This window comes from Schistocerca americana, chromosome X (assembly GCF_021461395.2).
Source record: "Schistocerca americana isolate TAMUIC-IGC-003095 chromosome X, iqSchAmer2.1, whole genome shotgun sequence".
NCBI classification, from domain to species: Eukaryota; Metazoa; Arthropoda; class Insecta; order Orthoptera; family Acrididae; genus Schistocerca; species Schistocerca americana.
The window spans coordinates 966140276-966157983 of NC_060130.1; the positions used below are offsets into that span (position 1 = coordinate 966140276).

General features: G+C 40.5%; 1 protein-coding gene across 1 annotated transcript in view; it reads right to left on the bottom strand.

Annotated features, from left to right (window-relative positions):
• Window positions 1–17708, bottom strand: part of LOC124555342 — an 856442-nt gene that overhangs the window by 107134 nt on the left and 731600 nt on the right. The window contains exons 35-36 of the mRNA XM_047129223.1: window positions 275–359; window positions 9–199 (exon numbers count right to left, since the gene is read on the bottom strand). Of these exons, the coding sequence (XP_046985179.1) occupies window positions 9–199; window positions 275–359 (276 nt within the window). The remainder of the gene's footprint in view (window positions 1–8; window positions 200–274; window positions 360–17708) is intronic.

The window sequence follows — 17708 nt, forward strand, 5'->3', positions numbered from 1 at the left end:
CTTCATACCTCCCAAAAGAGTGGCTGTGCCCATAGGTATCGAATTCTCTTTCTTCTTGTTCTATATACCGGTGCCTGGAATGGCTACTTCTGTGCCTTCTTCTTGGAATCTTTGACTTACGTAGGATTGCTGTTAAGTCAATTCCTTCATCTATGGGAAATAATCTGCACAGCTTCTTCCCAACATGGGGTTCAATTTCCTGAAACAAACAGAAATCTTAAGAAGGTTGAAATGCAACATGTTAACACAAAAAATTTGAAAATAGTTTACAAACCTGCCCATCTCTGCTTATTCTAACAGGTTTATCATCATTCCATGGGTTGCACAAATGGTTTGTTTCTACGAACAGAAGGCTTTTCCTACAAAAAAGAGAAGAAACATATAAACAGGGTTATAGGATTTACATCAACCATAAAATTTTATTTTCCTGCAAGCTGTATACTATTAAACATCTACATTGTTTCAGAAAGTGCCCGTCTCTTCAGCTTCTGTTCACACACGAAACTGCAATTAGGACCAATGAAGATGGCTAGTGAAATCAAGAAGATCAAAAATGTTTCAGTTGACAAAGTAGAGGGCAAAGGCCATTCTATAAGTCATTTACTGCATTATTTACATTTGGCAATGATTTGTACCTGTGAAAATACCAAGTTGTATTGTTTTTCAGGAACCGTATTTAACTGTAGGTTCAGATAACTGCGTATGTTGATTACCTAGTACAGCATTGCAGGTTACAGATAGTTTCACCTTTAAATATTCACATAAATACACTATTTGTGTCTCAGTTGTATATAGCAAAGAGTTATTGTCATGAAACAGTTGCTACAAATAAACTATGTATGCGAAATAGCTGTCTCTCATCACTACTGTGTGACTGGACTTCCCTGACAAATTTTAAACACCTTTTCTATGCACATCAGTATAACCCTCAGCAAGAATGATACAACAATATTAAATATTTTACTAACATAGTAATAACTGTAGCATTGTCACCAACTGTAATATACAGTTAAGCTAATAAACTTAATACCTGGAAGTAATCACTCTGATTACGTATAATAACTTTTCAAAAATGTGAGTGTCATACTACACATATCAATGCATATAAGGCAAAGTAGTGTAAGCACCATTATCCCAACTTTAGAGGAGACAATAAAAACTGAATATGTCTCCAGGTCAACAAATAATTACTGATGCTCTTTTCTAATATCCACAATGACATATTTGAAGTAACTGAACAAATCATTTGATGTAAAAGATTAAATTCACTAAAACTGCTGAAATAAATGGTGCTTACAATTTTATTAGATAACACTGGAATCAATAGCCAATGATGCTTACGGTATGCTTTACTGGAGCCTAATTACGTAGTTAGTTTCATGTTCCATGGATGATTTGTATGATAAATCGTAATGATGTGGAATGAGTCATTTTATGTTCACATCAGAACTTAATTTATAAATATGGCTACATGCTGATCATTAATATGAGTTTTTTAATATTAATTACATTAATAATATAATTATATTATTAATATTATTATTATTATTATTATTATTATTATTAAAAATGCATATTTGAGTTAGTAGTTCCTACTAACCACCTTTTACACATTACACCAATGGAGATTCTTCTGCGGAATAAAAGGAGTAATCAAGGAGAAACTTTTTCAGTTTGTTTTCAAATTATACTTTGGTGTCTGTCAGACATTTTATATCACTGGGTAAGTGATCCAAAATTTTTGTTGCAGCACTGTACATGCCTTTCAGTGCTAAAGACAAGCTTAATGTGGAGTAATGAATGTAATTTTTCCTTCTGGTATTGTAATTACGCACATCATTGTTCCTCCTGAACTGCACTGGATTATTTACTACAAACTTCATGAGGGAATACGTCTACTGTGAAGCAGTACTCATTATGCCCCAATTACTAGATCTGTGTCAGTTACCTGCCATGACTGGACACACTGCATCAAGATCAATTACATATATACATTTAAAAAACTATTCACAAAATTAAGACATTTATACTTAATAGAAACAATATTTGTTTGTCCATTCACTTTGGTCACTATTAAAAGAATTCACCAATGGAGTACAATGCATGTTCTTTCAGGTCCTGTGCTACACTCCTTCTGAATGTTCCTAGTGGCAGGGAATCCTTAAACAGACATGTACAAGATTAATGTGGGAGAGCACCACATAAATTTCAAATGACATTACTGAAAGAAAATTATGCAAAAGATGTCAACTTACAGATTTGTGTCTCCCAAGATTTTAAATGATTCTAAGTGCAGATGTGGCTAAACTAAGTTTTTTAGAAGTTCCAAAATGTGTTTTTTCCAATTTAAATTCTCATTAGTATGGACACCTAAGAATTTTGAAGTTTCAACCCCATTTATTATTTCTTACTGTGTGTTACACTTATAATTGGTGTAGTACCCCTAGATGCGCAGAACTGAATATGTTCTCTCTTTTAAAAATTGAGGGTGAGTCCATTTGCAGAAAACCAGTCAATGACACTTTTAAGAGCCTTGTTTGCCATTTCTTCTGTTACTGTGTGTAGTCTTAGATTGATTACAATTCTAGTGTCACCTGAAAAAAGAATTAATTCAGCTTCTTGTATGTTAGACAGAAAATCATTTGCATATATGAAAAACAATGGTGGACCTACGATTGAGCCTTGGGGAATCTCATATGTGATTTCTCCCCAGTCAGAATAATGTTTTCAGACTACATTAGTTTCTGCAGTCTTTTGGTTAGATATGTCATTATTCATTGGTTGACTATACCATCCCTCTCATAAAATGTCAGTTTATCTAGCAGAATGTTGTAATTTAAACATTCAAATGCCTCAGATAGGTCACAGAAAGTACCAACTGACACTATTTCATTATTTAAGGCTTGTAAAACTTGATGAGTGAACATGTAAATGGCCTCAGAAACCAAAATTGTCATTTGCTGACGATGTTACTGTTGCTAAGGTGAGATACTATTCTACAATACATCACCTTCTCAGATATTTCAGAAAATGAAGTCAGTAGTGAAACATGTCAGTAGTTATTTACATCTCTCGTATCACCTTTCTTAAAGAAAGGTCTGACAGTGGTGTATTTCACTCTCCCTCGAAAAATGGCTTAAGTTGGAGATGCAGTACATATTTCAGACAAGGCGGGTCTTACTATGTGGGAACAAATCTTTATTACTATATTGGAAACACCATCAAATCCAGATGAGCTTTTATTCTTGAGAGAATATATAATTTTCTTAATTTCAGAAGGAGAAGCTGGTGATACATTCATATGACTGAATTTTATAAGAGTTGCTGTTTCAACACACTCCTGCCATTTTTGTCTTGAACTGTTTTTCCTTATACTTTCCACCATATTTACGAAATGTTTATCAAATATATTTGCTACCTGTGACTCATCATTATAGCCCTTCTGTTTGTTATCCTGTTCTGTGGCTATCCTGTTCTGTGGCTGCTTATCCTGTCTTTCATTTCACTACATTTCACTACATTAAGCGTATTGTCAGAATTTCTCAATTATGTGCATGTTTCTTGATTTTTAATACCTTTTCTTAGTAATTTTGAGTAATTTTTATAGTGTGCAACTACTGCAGAATCTCTACTTGTTCTTGTCAACTGATATATTTTCATTTCATTTCACAAGATACTTTCATCCCTCTAGTGAACCTTATTTTTTTTAAAACATGGTTGTTTAATGTCCTTTCCGATTACCTTACGCTGAAAGCTATTTTCATATAATGATCTGAATTTATCATATAACAGATCAAATTTTAAGTTAGCATTTGTTTAATTACAAATTTCATCCTGGGTCATCTCTTGTAAACTACTCTTAAAAATATTTGTCATGGAGTCATTACTTATTCTAACTGATTTCTAATGAGGAGTATGAATACCATAAGGGACTATGTTATTTTTCCTAAGTGACCATTCATCAAGATCAGAGGGAGCATTGTAAATGTAAATGTCATGGGACTAGGGGAAATTGGAATTCTTGAAGAGTAACTTTTCTTCACTCTTAATATTTTTACACCATCCAAAAATACATTCCACTGACCATTTACGTAACTGTTTTTCATAAACACTGATTTACCGGTTTTGCTCACTGAGGTCGAATTAACGGTTAAAATATGTAATGGTGTCCCAGTACATTTAAATTTCGTTTAGGCAATGACTTTTCCTTTCGTGGTTTGGATTGCAGTTGTTTGTTCAGAAACAGACATATCTTCTTCTATAGGCAGAGGTACTGAGGAGTTCGATACACATTTAGATTCTGTTTCAGATGAGGCCCAGTCATCAAAATAAGTAAGACAAAGGGGACCTTGTATGGTTCAGGTTCATACCTTGCCAGGAAGATATCCACTAGCCATTGAGATAGTGCTTAAATTATCTTCTTAGAGATAAATGAATCAACTGAAGAGTGAATGGAATCTGTAGTCATGTACGTATGACCAACAATGAGATACTTTAGGTCAATTTGTTTTATATATTTAGATGTTTTCAGAAATACTTGTAACATGACAAGGAACTGCTTGATTTAGTTCTGAACAGTGCAGTTGTCACAATAAAGATAAATAGTTTCAATTTGTGCCATATCTTGTGGGTTCTTATTTTTACATGTATGCCAACCCCAAATTTTTGGTTTTACGTTGTGAGTACTCACAGCATTTTTAAAAGTATGCCTTAAAGTAATCTGGTTAATGTTTTAAAAAAATGGCTCTGAGCACTATGCGACTTAACTTCTGAGGTCACCAGTTGCCTAGAACTTAGAACTAATTAAACCTAACTAACCTAAGGACATCACACACATCCATGCCCGAGGCAGGATTTGAACCTGCGACCGTAGCGGTCGCCCGGTTCCAGACTGTAGCGCCTAGAACCGCACGACCACTCCGGCCGGCGGTTAATGTTTAAAGTTTTCAACAAAAACTCCTGACACACCCTTTCTTCTGTCCCATGCACTATTAACTTCATATCCTGTTGTATTACTTCTTCAAGGCACTGCAGTTTTTGTTCTCTTTCTTCTAATTTTTCCGTATGTCATGCAATTTAACAGCCAATTTTTCTTTAATTTATAAGATTTAAATTTATAGTACTCACTAAACAACAATAATCGCTCATCATTACTAACTGATAAGCAATCATTTTGACATCTTTTTCCATAGCAAGGATCTGGTTTCATCGGTTTTCCTTTCCCCATTGTATGTTTCTTTTTTTACCTGTCCTTTGTTTAGATTCTTTTTTTTTTAAATGTGAACTTACCCATATTATTAACAATGTCTTGCTTACCTCTACCTTCTGCTTCTTCACATTCTCACAAATTTGTTGCTGGAGAGACTATATGATATGTTGATCCTCAAGTAAACTTTATAAACAACAATCCGGAAGTTGAAAACATTTTGAATAATCATTTTTTAAATGTTGTAGAGAAAATAGGATCTAAATGTTCATTAGAAGAAGCAAGGCACTTAATGGAAGAGGCCTTACCCACACCATTTGATACAACTGAAATTCCACCCACCTCTCCTTTTCAAATTAGGAAGATAATAAACTCTCTCAAGAATAAAAGCTCACATGGAATTGATGGCATTTCCAGCAGGATAATAAAAGCTTGTTCCCAAGAAATAAGTGAGATTCTTAGCCACATATGCAATAGCTGTCTGAAGCAGGGTATTTTCCCAGATAGACTGAAGTATGCCATTGTTAAACCACTGCATAAAAAAGGGGATACGTCTGATGTCAACAACTACTGCCCAATCTCTCTTCTGACTGCCTTATCCAAAATTCTTGAAAAAGTAATGTATTGTAGAGTAGCTTCACACCTTTGTAAAAATAAAGTTTTAACAAAATGTCAGTTTGGTTTCCCGAAGGGTTTTTCAATGGAAAATGCTATATATACTTTCACTAATGAAATATTAAATGCTCTGAGTAACTGGAAGTCACCCGTTGGGATTTTTTGTGATCTATCAAAGGCTTTTGATTGTGTAAATCTTTGAATACTTCTAGATAAGCTCAATACTGTGGTATGAATGGGACAGTGCTCAAATGGTTTAAATCATACCTAACTGGAAGAGTGCAGAAAGTTGAAATAAGCAGTTCACATAATATGCAAAAAACTGGTGATTTCTCAAACTGGGGAACAATCAAGAATGGGGTGCCACAAGGTTCGGTCTTGGGTCCACTGCTGTTCTTAATACATATTAATGACTTGCCATTCTATATTCACGAAGATGCAAAGCTGGTAATTTTTGCCTATTATACAAGTATAGCTATCACTTACCTAATAGCATCAAAAGTCTGACAGATAGCCATATAGCATTTAAAAGGAAATTAAAAGAATTTCTTAATGGCAACTCCTTCTACTCATTACATGAATTTTTGGATATAGTAAGTTAGTAATTTCCCCAACCCCCAACCCAAAAAAAATTAAAAATATTAAGTGTCATGTAATATTTTGTGTAATGTAATATCTTGTATAGAAACCTTTTATTAACCTGACACGTTCCACATCATTACAAAGTGTTATATTCATGATCTATGGAACAAGTACTAATCTAATCTAATCTCTAATCTAATCTAATCTGTATTTCTTTATAGCTGGGTTGTAATACTGTTTGTATGCCACAGTTTTCTTCTCCATCATCACTCAATGGTTTCCAGGTAGGATCATCAATACCATACTCTGAAGCACTTTTATCTTCTTCTCTATTGCCCAAAATTACTGATGCAACAACTGGAATGTGTTGATTGCCTTGTACTTTTTACAGGAAGGCTCAAGTGTTGTAATTTGAGTACCATCATTGTTTTCTTTTTTTCCCTCACTACTAGACAGCTTCAGTGTTCGACTACCAACTGTTTCTGGTTTCCCATTGACAACCATGGTACTTAATATAATATTCAGCAATTCATTACCTGGCATCAAAATGAAAGATACATTCTATTCTAAATTTTTATCATTACAGCTGTTTCCACTTGCACTAATACTTTCATTACGTGCATTCTTATTCTCTGAACACGGTTTACTTTCAGAATGTGGTATCATTAGTTCTGATGCCACAGCATAGGTTGTCACTAAGAGCGCGGAAGATCTTCGCCAACCACAGCACCCTCTAGCCAACACTGTGGAGCTCTACAAGCTCCGCCTGACTTTCGGCAGTTCTTCATGAGCAGACAGCCTGGACACTTCACTTCAGCTTTGCTTGGAATAGAGACTTTGCACTACTTACGACGTGTCTAAGGCTTCATACCAACACATGCTCATCTGTACAAAGTTGCGTGTGTGTGTGTGTGTGTGTGTGTGTGTGTGTGTGTGTGTGTGTGTGTGTGTGTCTCTCTCTCTCTCTACTACTTTACTTGCAGTACCGACGTGATTTTCCTCACCTGCTCCTACTCGCTCTTTCATTCGGCCAACCTTTAAAATTTCAGACCCACGTGCCCCCTTCCAGGTGGGATAAAAAAATATTGGTGATGAGTATTGCTGACGAGGATTCAAAAAAATTTTTTTGTCTCTCGTCTTATCTGCCCCCCCCCCCTTTTCAGTACTGCTTTAGCTTTGTCCATTTCCCAGTGTGACTGCGTGTGTGTGTGTTTCCACCTTTCACTGTAAGACTTTTAGTTGTATCAATGATGGCTTCACCACAGGAACAGGCTTCGCTGTCTGATCTTGCATGGTTTCAAGCTCAGCAAATGATGCAGCTGCTTGCTGCTGTAAATGGATTGGTCACACTACAAACTGCAGCTACTATGGCACCTCCGACACCACTGCCTCTATCGCCGATGACGCCTCCAATGCCGCCATTTCATGCCTTCAATCCTGACGTACAGCGCCGGCCAGAATACATCGCCCAGCTCAAGGCACACTTCGCAGCATACAACATACCAGGTACAGAGCAGCTTGCCTTTTTCATTGCCAACGCAGGTGTTGTGTTATACCGTGTGCTCATAAAATTATTTCCCACCACCCGCCCAGAGACTAAAACTTACGCAGAAGTGATTGATGCTTTGAATTCCCACTTCCATGACAGTGTAAATGTGGTAGCTGCATGCTACAAATTCTTTCATCTCCGGCGTGGTCCTACTCAGTCAAATAAATCATGGTTAGGTGACCTTCAGCGACTAACACCTAATTGCGACTTTAATTGCTCCTGTGGTGCTCATATGCGGATATCATTATTAGAGACACTATTGCGCAGAATGTGGCAGACCACCGCATCCGCAAGCAAATCTTATGGTTTAAAAATCCGTCTTTGCAGGAAATAGTGGAATTGCTAGACAGTCAAGATACATTAGACATGGCTACCTCTGTGTTCAACGTGACCCCGGGAGTGTGTACTGTTAGTGAGGTGCAACATGTGCCCTCCCGCCCTGGCCCGGCACAGCGGGCCACACCACGCCGCTCACATGCGAGTAAACAAGTTTCAAGCCTGGCACCCACTAAGAAACTGAAATCATGTCCGAACTGTTTTTGTGCCCACCCACAGGACAGTTGCCCATCCCATCAAGCGCAGTGTTATTTTTGTAATAAGAAAGGACATGTGCAAGCTGTGTGTAGCAAGAGAAACTCTCCTTCCCAGCCTGTCTCCCATTCGCGTGACTCGTGTGGGTGTCACCACAAAGGGGAACCACTGTGATCATGATTCACATCAGCCTATGTGCGTTGATGGCATTTATACTAAGCCTTCAGCTTCATGTGCTTCTAAAGCTCGTCGTGCGAATACAAAAGCTTTGCCAGACACTTCCTCTCGCATTCAGCGCAATGTGAGGAAACTTTCTGTGACTTTGAACATTTGTGGACGTTCTGTTTGCATGCAGCTGGACACTGGTGTGTCTGTTTCTTTACTGAACAGATCAACATACGACTTGCTTGGTTTGCTCCTGCTTTGTCGTTCACATTCCACACTAACTGCATTTACTAGACAGGAAATCTCTGTGCTCAGCGTGTGTAGTTTGCAAGCCATGTATGGTGCAATGACATGTACAGTGTCTTTCCATGTGCTCCACTCTAGTGATGCTATGAACATTTTTGGCATGGACACATTTAAACTTTTTGGCCTCGCAATTAAGGACAATATACTGTGCATCAACGCTAGTGACCATGCCGCCAGTGTTGCCCCACTAGGCGATGATTTTTCGGAACCCTTTTCTGATGGTCTGGGTTATGCCACAGACTTTGCAGCACATGTTGTAGTTAAAGAGAATGCCATGCCTATTTCCCGGAGCGCATGTCCGGTATCGCACGCACTGCGTGACACCATAGCAACTGAACTTAAGCATTTGCAAGACAGTGGTGTCATTGAACCAGTTTCTGCTTCACAATGGGCTTCGCCTATAGTGTGTGTGAAAAAACCAAATGGTCGTCTCCGTATTTGTGCTGAGCTTAAGTCTACAGTAAATCCCCAGACAGTGGTCGCTATGTTTCCCTTACCATGTACTGAAGACATTTTTGATAAGCTTGGTGCGGGAAAATTCTTTTCCATGACAGACTTGCAGGATGCATACTTTCAAATTCCACTCGACGAACAGTTGCAGCACTATTTTGTGATCAACACTCAACTTGGATTGTTCAAGTTTTGCCACCTTCCGTTTGGCTGTACTTCAGCTCCTGCTATTTTTCAGTCTTACTTGCAGCAATTGTGTGTGCCACTGTCCCTGGTTGTTCCAATCATCTGGACAATATAGTTGTATCATGTCACACCCCTGACAAACATTTGCAGAATTTGTGTGCCTTATTTACTGTACTTTTGCAGGCAGGACTCAAGTGTAACAGAGACAAGTGCAGATTTTTTCAAACTGAGATTCAGTATTTAGGACATATGATTAACTGACAGGGTATCCACCCCTCACCGTCACATCTCAGTGCGATTAGAGACTTGCCAGCACCCAGGAACTTGAAAGAACTACAGTCTGTGTAGGGCAAAATTACATATTATATTCAGTTTATACCAAATGCAGCACACCTTGCAGCACCTTTGCATCACCTTAGGCGTAAGAACGTTCCTTTTGTTTGTTCTTCGGAATGTGTTGCTGCTTTTCACAAGCTCAAATCTGCTTTGTTGAGTGATCGTTGTTTGATTCCTTTCGATCCCTCCAAACCAGTTGTTTTGGCTGTCAACGCATCTTCTCACAACACCGGGGCGGTTCTCATGCACCGCATTAATTCTATCAATTGCCCCATTGCTTTTGCATCTAAGTTGCTCAATTCTACCCTGCAAAACTATTCTCGAATTGAGAAAGAAGCTTTAGCTATTGTCTATGGAGTGGCCAAGTTTCATGATTTTTTTGTACAGTCACAAGTTCTATTTGGTCACCGACCTTAAGCCTTTGATGTCGTTGTTTCACCCACCGAAGCCAGTTCCAGCCCGTATTGCACAAAAGTTGAAAAGTTGCAATGTCTGTCTTTGTTTTTGTCTAACTATAACTATGAAGTTTTGTTTTGGCCTACAGCCCAGCATGGTAATGCCGATGCTTTGCCTCGTCTACCTATCGGTCCTGACAAAGTGTTTGATTCTTCCGAATTTTCATGCATGTTTATTGATTCACAAGATAAGGAATTAGCTGATGGTTTTCCAGTGGATTTTCATCACATTGCTTCTGCGACAGCTGCTGACGCTTCTTTGCAGATTATTTTGCAGTATATTCGTACTTAGTTGCCTCCATCTGCAATGCAGATTAGGGTTCCCCTTGTTCAACGTTACTTTGGGCAACGTCACAACTTGTCCGTACACCATGGTGTTATTTTTTTATGAACTGACAATGATCAATCTCGTGTGGTTGTTCCTCATTCGTTGCAGTCGGAAACAGTCTGATTACTGCACACTGGTCATTGGGGTATAGTGCGGATGAAGCAATTAGTGTGTCGTCACTGCACTTGGGTTGACATTGATAAACAAATTGAGAATTTGCTTCCTAATTGTTGCTCTTGTGTGGAGCATGAATCTGCTCCCCGCCAGTGCTTCTTTGTGCGGCCGACTCCTACTGCACCTTGGCAGCACTTTCATATTGATTTTGAGGGTCCTGTCTGGGACATCCGCTGGTTCATACAGCAACTTACCTTTTGTTGTGCCTATGTCTTCTACTACATCTGCCCATACTATTCAGGCTTTTATGTCTATTTTTTTGCATTGAGGGCCTTCCTGAAGTTATTGTCTCCAACAATGGCCCCCAATTTGTGTCCTCCAAGTTTGAAGCATTCTGTGCTGGTAATGGCATTCGCTATCTGACCTCAGCCCCCTTCCGCCCCCAGTTGAACGGTGAGGCTGAACGCTTTGTGCGTACGCTTACATTGCAGATGAGCAAGTTGAACCCCACGCACTCTTGCTAGCACGTGCTATGGACTTTCCTTGCTTCCTATCACTCCCAGCCATGCAGCACCCTTTCCCTAGCAGAATTGGTACATGGCCATGCCCATCGGTCACTCTTGCAGCTATTTCACCCGCCGCTGCACACTCTCACCGCTTTGCCTCGTTCTGGCTTGGCGCCGCAAAATTTTGTGTTCTATCGCGTTTTCTCTGCCAAGCAGCACTGGGAGCAGGGGTACATTTTTTGCCAGCTTGGCCGCACCTTGTTTTTAATTTCTGTCAAGTGACAGTGGAACCAGATCTGTTTGTGCCGCCCTCATTTTCTGCCACTGGTTCCTTTTCCGGCAGAATTGGAGGCTTTGCAGCTTCCACTGCCTCAGCCCACAGCTCCACCGATGGTGCCTCCGCCGCTCGCGCCTCCGCCGTGGGCGCTCTTGCTGCCGCTGCGAGCACTCATGCCTCTGTCAGTCCAGTCTCCTGCGCTGGGCGAGTGCCTCTCACTACCATCATGGCCCCACATCCGGCCACCGCCGTTGCCGTGTGCCTTCGTGGTACCAGTACCGATGGACACTGAGGCTGTAGTCATGCCACTACCGCCGCCGCCCATGGAGGTTGTTGCTCCGCCTCCTCATTCGACCATACCCAGTGGCGGTTCGCATCCCTGGGAGGTTTTCAACGGGGCGTTTTCCTTGCCCCCTCGCAAGCAATTCGAGGATATGGGTGGGCAGCATGCCCCGGCAGATCTGCTGTCTGGCCTCTCAGTTGTGCTGCCCCTGGGTCCATCCACCCACCATCGGAAGCCCTATTCCACGGCGGTGTGCTGTTTCAGGGGTGAAGGGATGTGGTATCGACAGTTCTGATGCCACAGCATAGGTTGGCACTACGAGAGCGGAAGATCTTCACTGTCCACAGTGCCCTCTGGCCGATGCTGTGGAGCTCTAAGAGCACCTATCGACTTTCGGCAGTTCTTGAAGAGCAGACGGCCAGCACACTTTGCTTCGGCTTCACTTGGAATACAGACTTTGCACTACTTACGATGGGTCTACTTGACTTTCACACCACCCCTTTTTAACATCTCTAATGCTCTAGACATGTTGACTGACTGACTATTACACAATCCTAACAACTTACAAATTTAGATTTGGCAAAAATGAGTACCAAGAGTGCCACCTCAATTCAGACTGGCAATGTACCAATATTTCTGGCACATTTGTGGTGGTTATGGTATAGTAGTTCAGTTAGTTATGATATTCCACATTACTGTCAAGGCACATATGATATTTTTACTGGGTGTTTACAGTTCTTATCTAACATGATGGTGGAGATGACAGTTCAAGTTCAAACCAGTAGTAGTAGGAAAATCAAGATCTACACTGTTGAAACTTTTAACAATCAATGCTCAATATCGAGCGATTCATCGTATATGCCATAACTGATTTTCACAAAAAATGTCACTTATAGTACTTTGACTTGCAGGAGACAACATTCAAAGGTGTTATAATTGGCTGAGTATGTCAGTTCAAGCAAAGAAAGGGTATGTTATGTGCAACAGACCCATGCCTAATAAAGCAGAGTGTTGTTCAAACCAGCATTAAGGTTGAGGGAAGCTTTACTTTTAATCTTTGATATTTCAAAATCAATATCCTTGCCTCTTACATAATTTGATACCACAGTTTTAATTAGCAAATGTAAATGGGAACATTCTTGTTTCACTAGTTAAGAAGGGCATAACTGGCAGTAAAATAACAATTTTAAAATAATAAATGATTTAACGGCAATTAACTCCAAAAGCCAATTTCTCAAAAAGAATTTTTCAGTTTTTTTGTAGGTTGCTTCATTAAGCTGTCCAAAACAAGTGAACAGTAACAGTACTATAGAACTAATTTTAAACACCTTACAGTAACAATTTCATTCTGAATATGACTTCATTCAGAGTAAGGACTGAGTGGAAAGACTACCATGATCCCTTTGGGTTAGATGCCTAGTGGAAGATTAATGCTGAACTTTCAGACATCCATTCTTCTTTAGAACACAAGCAGTACAACAGATGTGACCAATGATCTAGACTGAGCAGGGAAAGATAACAAGCAGAAAGAGGGGAGGGGGGGATGATGATGATGATGATGATGATGATAGAGGAAGATGCAGAATGAAAAGTGTGGTTATAAAAGAAGAAACCAGCTAAATGTACTAGCAAAATGGGACCAAGGCTAATAAAGAAATAACTCTTAAAAAAGGAATACAGAAAATGTAAAACAGGCTATGTACACACAACGACTAAATAAGTTATTTTACACTCATTGACAGTTTGGCAGTAGTTATTTGTGTCAGATGAAAACTAGTTGGTTGTCATTTCTGTATAGAATGATTTCAGGAACTAATAGACAATTCACTTCTTTTGCATGTTAACAGTTTTCTGATGATTTAGCTGTTAACACACATCTTTCTTCCACCATACAGGGTGGTCTATTGATAGTGACCCGGCCAAATATCTCACGAAATAAGCATCAAATGAAAAAACTTCAAAGAACGAAACTCATCTAGCTTGAAGGGGGAAACCAGATGGCGCTATGGTTGGCCCACTAGATGGTGCTGCCATAGGTCAAACGGATATCAACTGCATTTTTTAAGTAGGAAACCCCATTTTTTACTACATATTTGTGTAGTATGTAAAGAAATATGAATGTTTTAGTTGGACCACTTTTTTCACTTTGTGATAAATGGCGCTGTAATAGTCACAAACATATACGTATGTGGTATCACGTAACATTCCGCCACTGCAGACGGTATTTGCTTCATGATACATTACCCGTGTTAAAATGGACCGTTTACCAATTGCGGAAAAGGCCGATAATGTGTTGATGTATGGCTATTGTGATCAAAATGCCCAATGGGCATGTGCTATGTATGCCGCTCAGTATACTGGATGACATCATCCAAGTGTCTGGACCGTTCGCCGGATAGTTAAGTTATTTAAGCAAACAGGAAGCGTTTAGCCACATGTGAAATGTCAATCACAACCTGCACAAATGATGATGCCCAAGTAGGTGTTTTAGCTGCTGTCGTGGCTAATCCGCATATCAGTAGCAGACAAAATTCCGTCAAAATTGGGAATCTCAAAAACGTCGCTGTTGAGAATGCTACATCAACATCAATTGCACCCGTACCATATTTATATCCAGCAGGAATTGCATGGAGACGACTTTGAACGTTGTGTACAGTTCTGCCACTGGACACAAGGGAAATTACGGGACATCTACATCTACATCTACATCTACATTTATACTCTGCAAGCCACCCAACGGTGTGTGGCGGAGGGCACTTTGTGTGCCACTGTCATTACCTCCCTTTCCTGTTCCAGTTGCGTATGGTTCGCGGGAAGAACAACTGTCTGAAAGCCTCCGTGCGCGCTCTAATCTCTCTAATTTTACATTGGTGATCTCCTCGGGAGGTATAAGTAGGGGGAAGCAATATATTCGATACCTCATCCAGAAACGCACCCTCTCGAAACCTGGCGAGCAAGCTACACCGCGATGCAGAACTCCTCTCTTGCAGAGTCTGCCACTTGAGTTTGTTAAATATCTCCGTAACGCTATCATGGTTACCAAATAACCCTGTGACAAAACGCGCCGCTCTTCTTTGGATCTTCTCTATCTCCTCCGTCAACCCAATCTGGTACAGATCCCACACTGATGAGCAATACTCAAGTATAGGTCGAACGAGTGTTTTGTAAGCCACCTCCTTTGTTGATGGACTACATTTTCTAAGGACTCTCCCAATGAATCTCAACCTGGTACCCGCCTTACCAACAATTAATTTTATATGATCATTCCACTTCAAATCGTTCCGCATGCATACTCCCAGATATTTTACAGAAGTAACTGCTACCAGTGTTTGTTCCGCTATCATATAATCATACAATAAAGGATCCTTCTTTCTATGTATTCCCAATACATTACATTTGTCTATGTCAAGGGTCAGTTGCCACTCCCTGCACCAAGTGCCTATCCGCTGCAGATCTTCCTGCATTTCGCTACAATTTTCTAATGCTGCAACTTCTCTGTATATTACAGCATCATCCGCGAAAAGCCGCATACACAGCTGGTCTGATATTCCGTAGGCTCTTACTTTGTTTATCAGGCGACAGTGTGGAACTGTATCGAACGCCTTCCGGAAGTCAAGAAAAATAGCAAATACCTGGGAGCCTGTATCTAATGTTTTCTGGGTCTCATGAACAAATAAAGCGAGTTGGGTCTCACACGATCGCTGTTTCCCGAATCCATGTTGATTCCTACATAGTAGATTCTGGGTTTCCAAAAATGACATGATACTCGAGCAAAAAACATGTTCTAAAATTCTACAACAGATCGACGTCAGAGATATAGGTCTATAGTTTTGCGCATCTGCTCGACGACCCTTCTTGAAGACTGGGACTACCTGTGCTCTTTTCCAATCATTTGGAACCTTCCGTTCCTCCAGAGACTTGCGGTACACGGCTGTTAGAAGGGGGGCAAGTTCTATCGCGTACTCTGTGTAGAATCAAATTGGTATCCCATCAGGTCCAGTGAACTTTCCTCTGTTGAGTGATTCCAGTTGCTTTTCTATTCCTTGGACACTTATTTCGATGTCAGCCATTTCTTCGTTTGTGCGAGGATTTAGAGAAGGAACTGCAGTGCGGTCTTCCTCTGTGAAACAGCTTTGGAAAAGGTGTTTAGTATTTCAGCTTTATGCGTGTCATCCTCTGTTTCAATGCCATCATCATCCCGGAGTGTCTGGATATGCTGTTTCGAGCCACTTACTGATTTAACGTAAGACCAGAACTTCCTAGGATTTTCTATCAAGTCGGTACATAGAATTTTACTTTCAAATTCACTGAACGCTTCACGCATAGCCCTCCTTACGCTAACTTTGACATCGTTTAGCTTCTGTTTGTCAGAGAGGTTTTGGCTGCGTTTAAACTTAGAGTGAAGCTCTCTTTGCTTTTGCAGTAGTTTCCTAACTTTTTTGTTGTACCACGGTGGGTTTTTCCCGTCCCTCACAGTTTTACTCGGCACGTACCTGTCTAAAACGCATTTTACGATTGCCTTGAACTTTTTCCATAAACACTCAACATTGTCAGTGTCGGAACAAAAATTTTCGTTTTGATCTGTTAGGTAGTCTGAAATCTGCCTTCTATTACTCTTGCTAAACAGATAAACCTTCCTCCCTTTTTTTATATTCCTACTAACTTCCATATTCAGGGATGCTGCAACGGCCTTATGATCACTGATTCCCTGTTCTGTACATACAGAGTCGAAAAGTTCGGGTCTGTTTGTTATCAGTAGGTCCAAGATGTTATCTTCACGAGTCGGTTCTCTGTTTAATTGCTCGAGGTAATTTTCAGATAGTGCACTCAGTATAATGTCACTCGATGCTCTGTCCCTACCACCCATCCTAAACATCTGAGTGTCCCAGTCTATATCTGGTAAATTGAAATCTCCACCTAAGACTATAACATGCTGAGAAAATTTATGTGAAATGTATTCCAAATTTTCTCTCAGTTGTTCTGCCACTAATGCTGGTGAGTCGGGAGGTCAGTAAAAGGAGCCAATTATTAACCTAGCTCGGTTGTTGAGCGTAACCTCCACCCATAATAATTCACAGGAACTATCCACTTGTATTTCACTACAGGATAAACTACTACTAACAGCGACGAACACTCCACCACCGGTTGCATGCAATCTATCCTTTCTAAACACTGTCTGTACCCTTGTAAAAATTTCGGCAGAAATTATCTCTGGCTTCAACCAGCTTTCTGTACCTATAACGATTTCGGCTTCGGTGATTTCTATCAGCGCTTGAAGTTCCGGTACTTTACCAACACAGCTTCGACAGTTTACAATTACAATACCGATTGCTGCTTGGTCCCCGCATGTCCTGACTTTGCCCTGCACCTGTTGAGGCTGTTGCCCTTTCTGTACTTGCACAAGGCCATCTAACCTAAAAAACCGCCCAGCCCACGCCACACAACCCCTGCTACTCGTGTAGCCGCTTGTTGCATGTAGTGGACTCCTGAACTATCCAGCAGAACCCGAAACCCCACCACCCTATGGCGCAAGTCGAGGAATCTGCAGCCCACACGGTCGCAGAACCGTCTCAGCCTCTGACTCAGACCCTCCACTCGGCTCTGTACCAAAGGTCCACAGTCAGTCCTGTCGACGATGCTGCAGATGGTGAGCTCTGCTTTCATCCTGCTAGCGAGATTGGCAGTCTTCACCAAATCAGATAGCCACCGGAAGCCAGAGAGGATTTCCTCGGATCCATAGCGACACACTTCATTGGTGCCGACATGAGCGACCACCTGCAGCTGGGTGCACCCTGTACCCTTCATGGCATCCGGAAGGA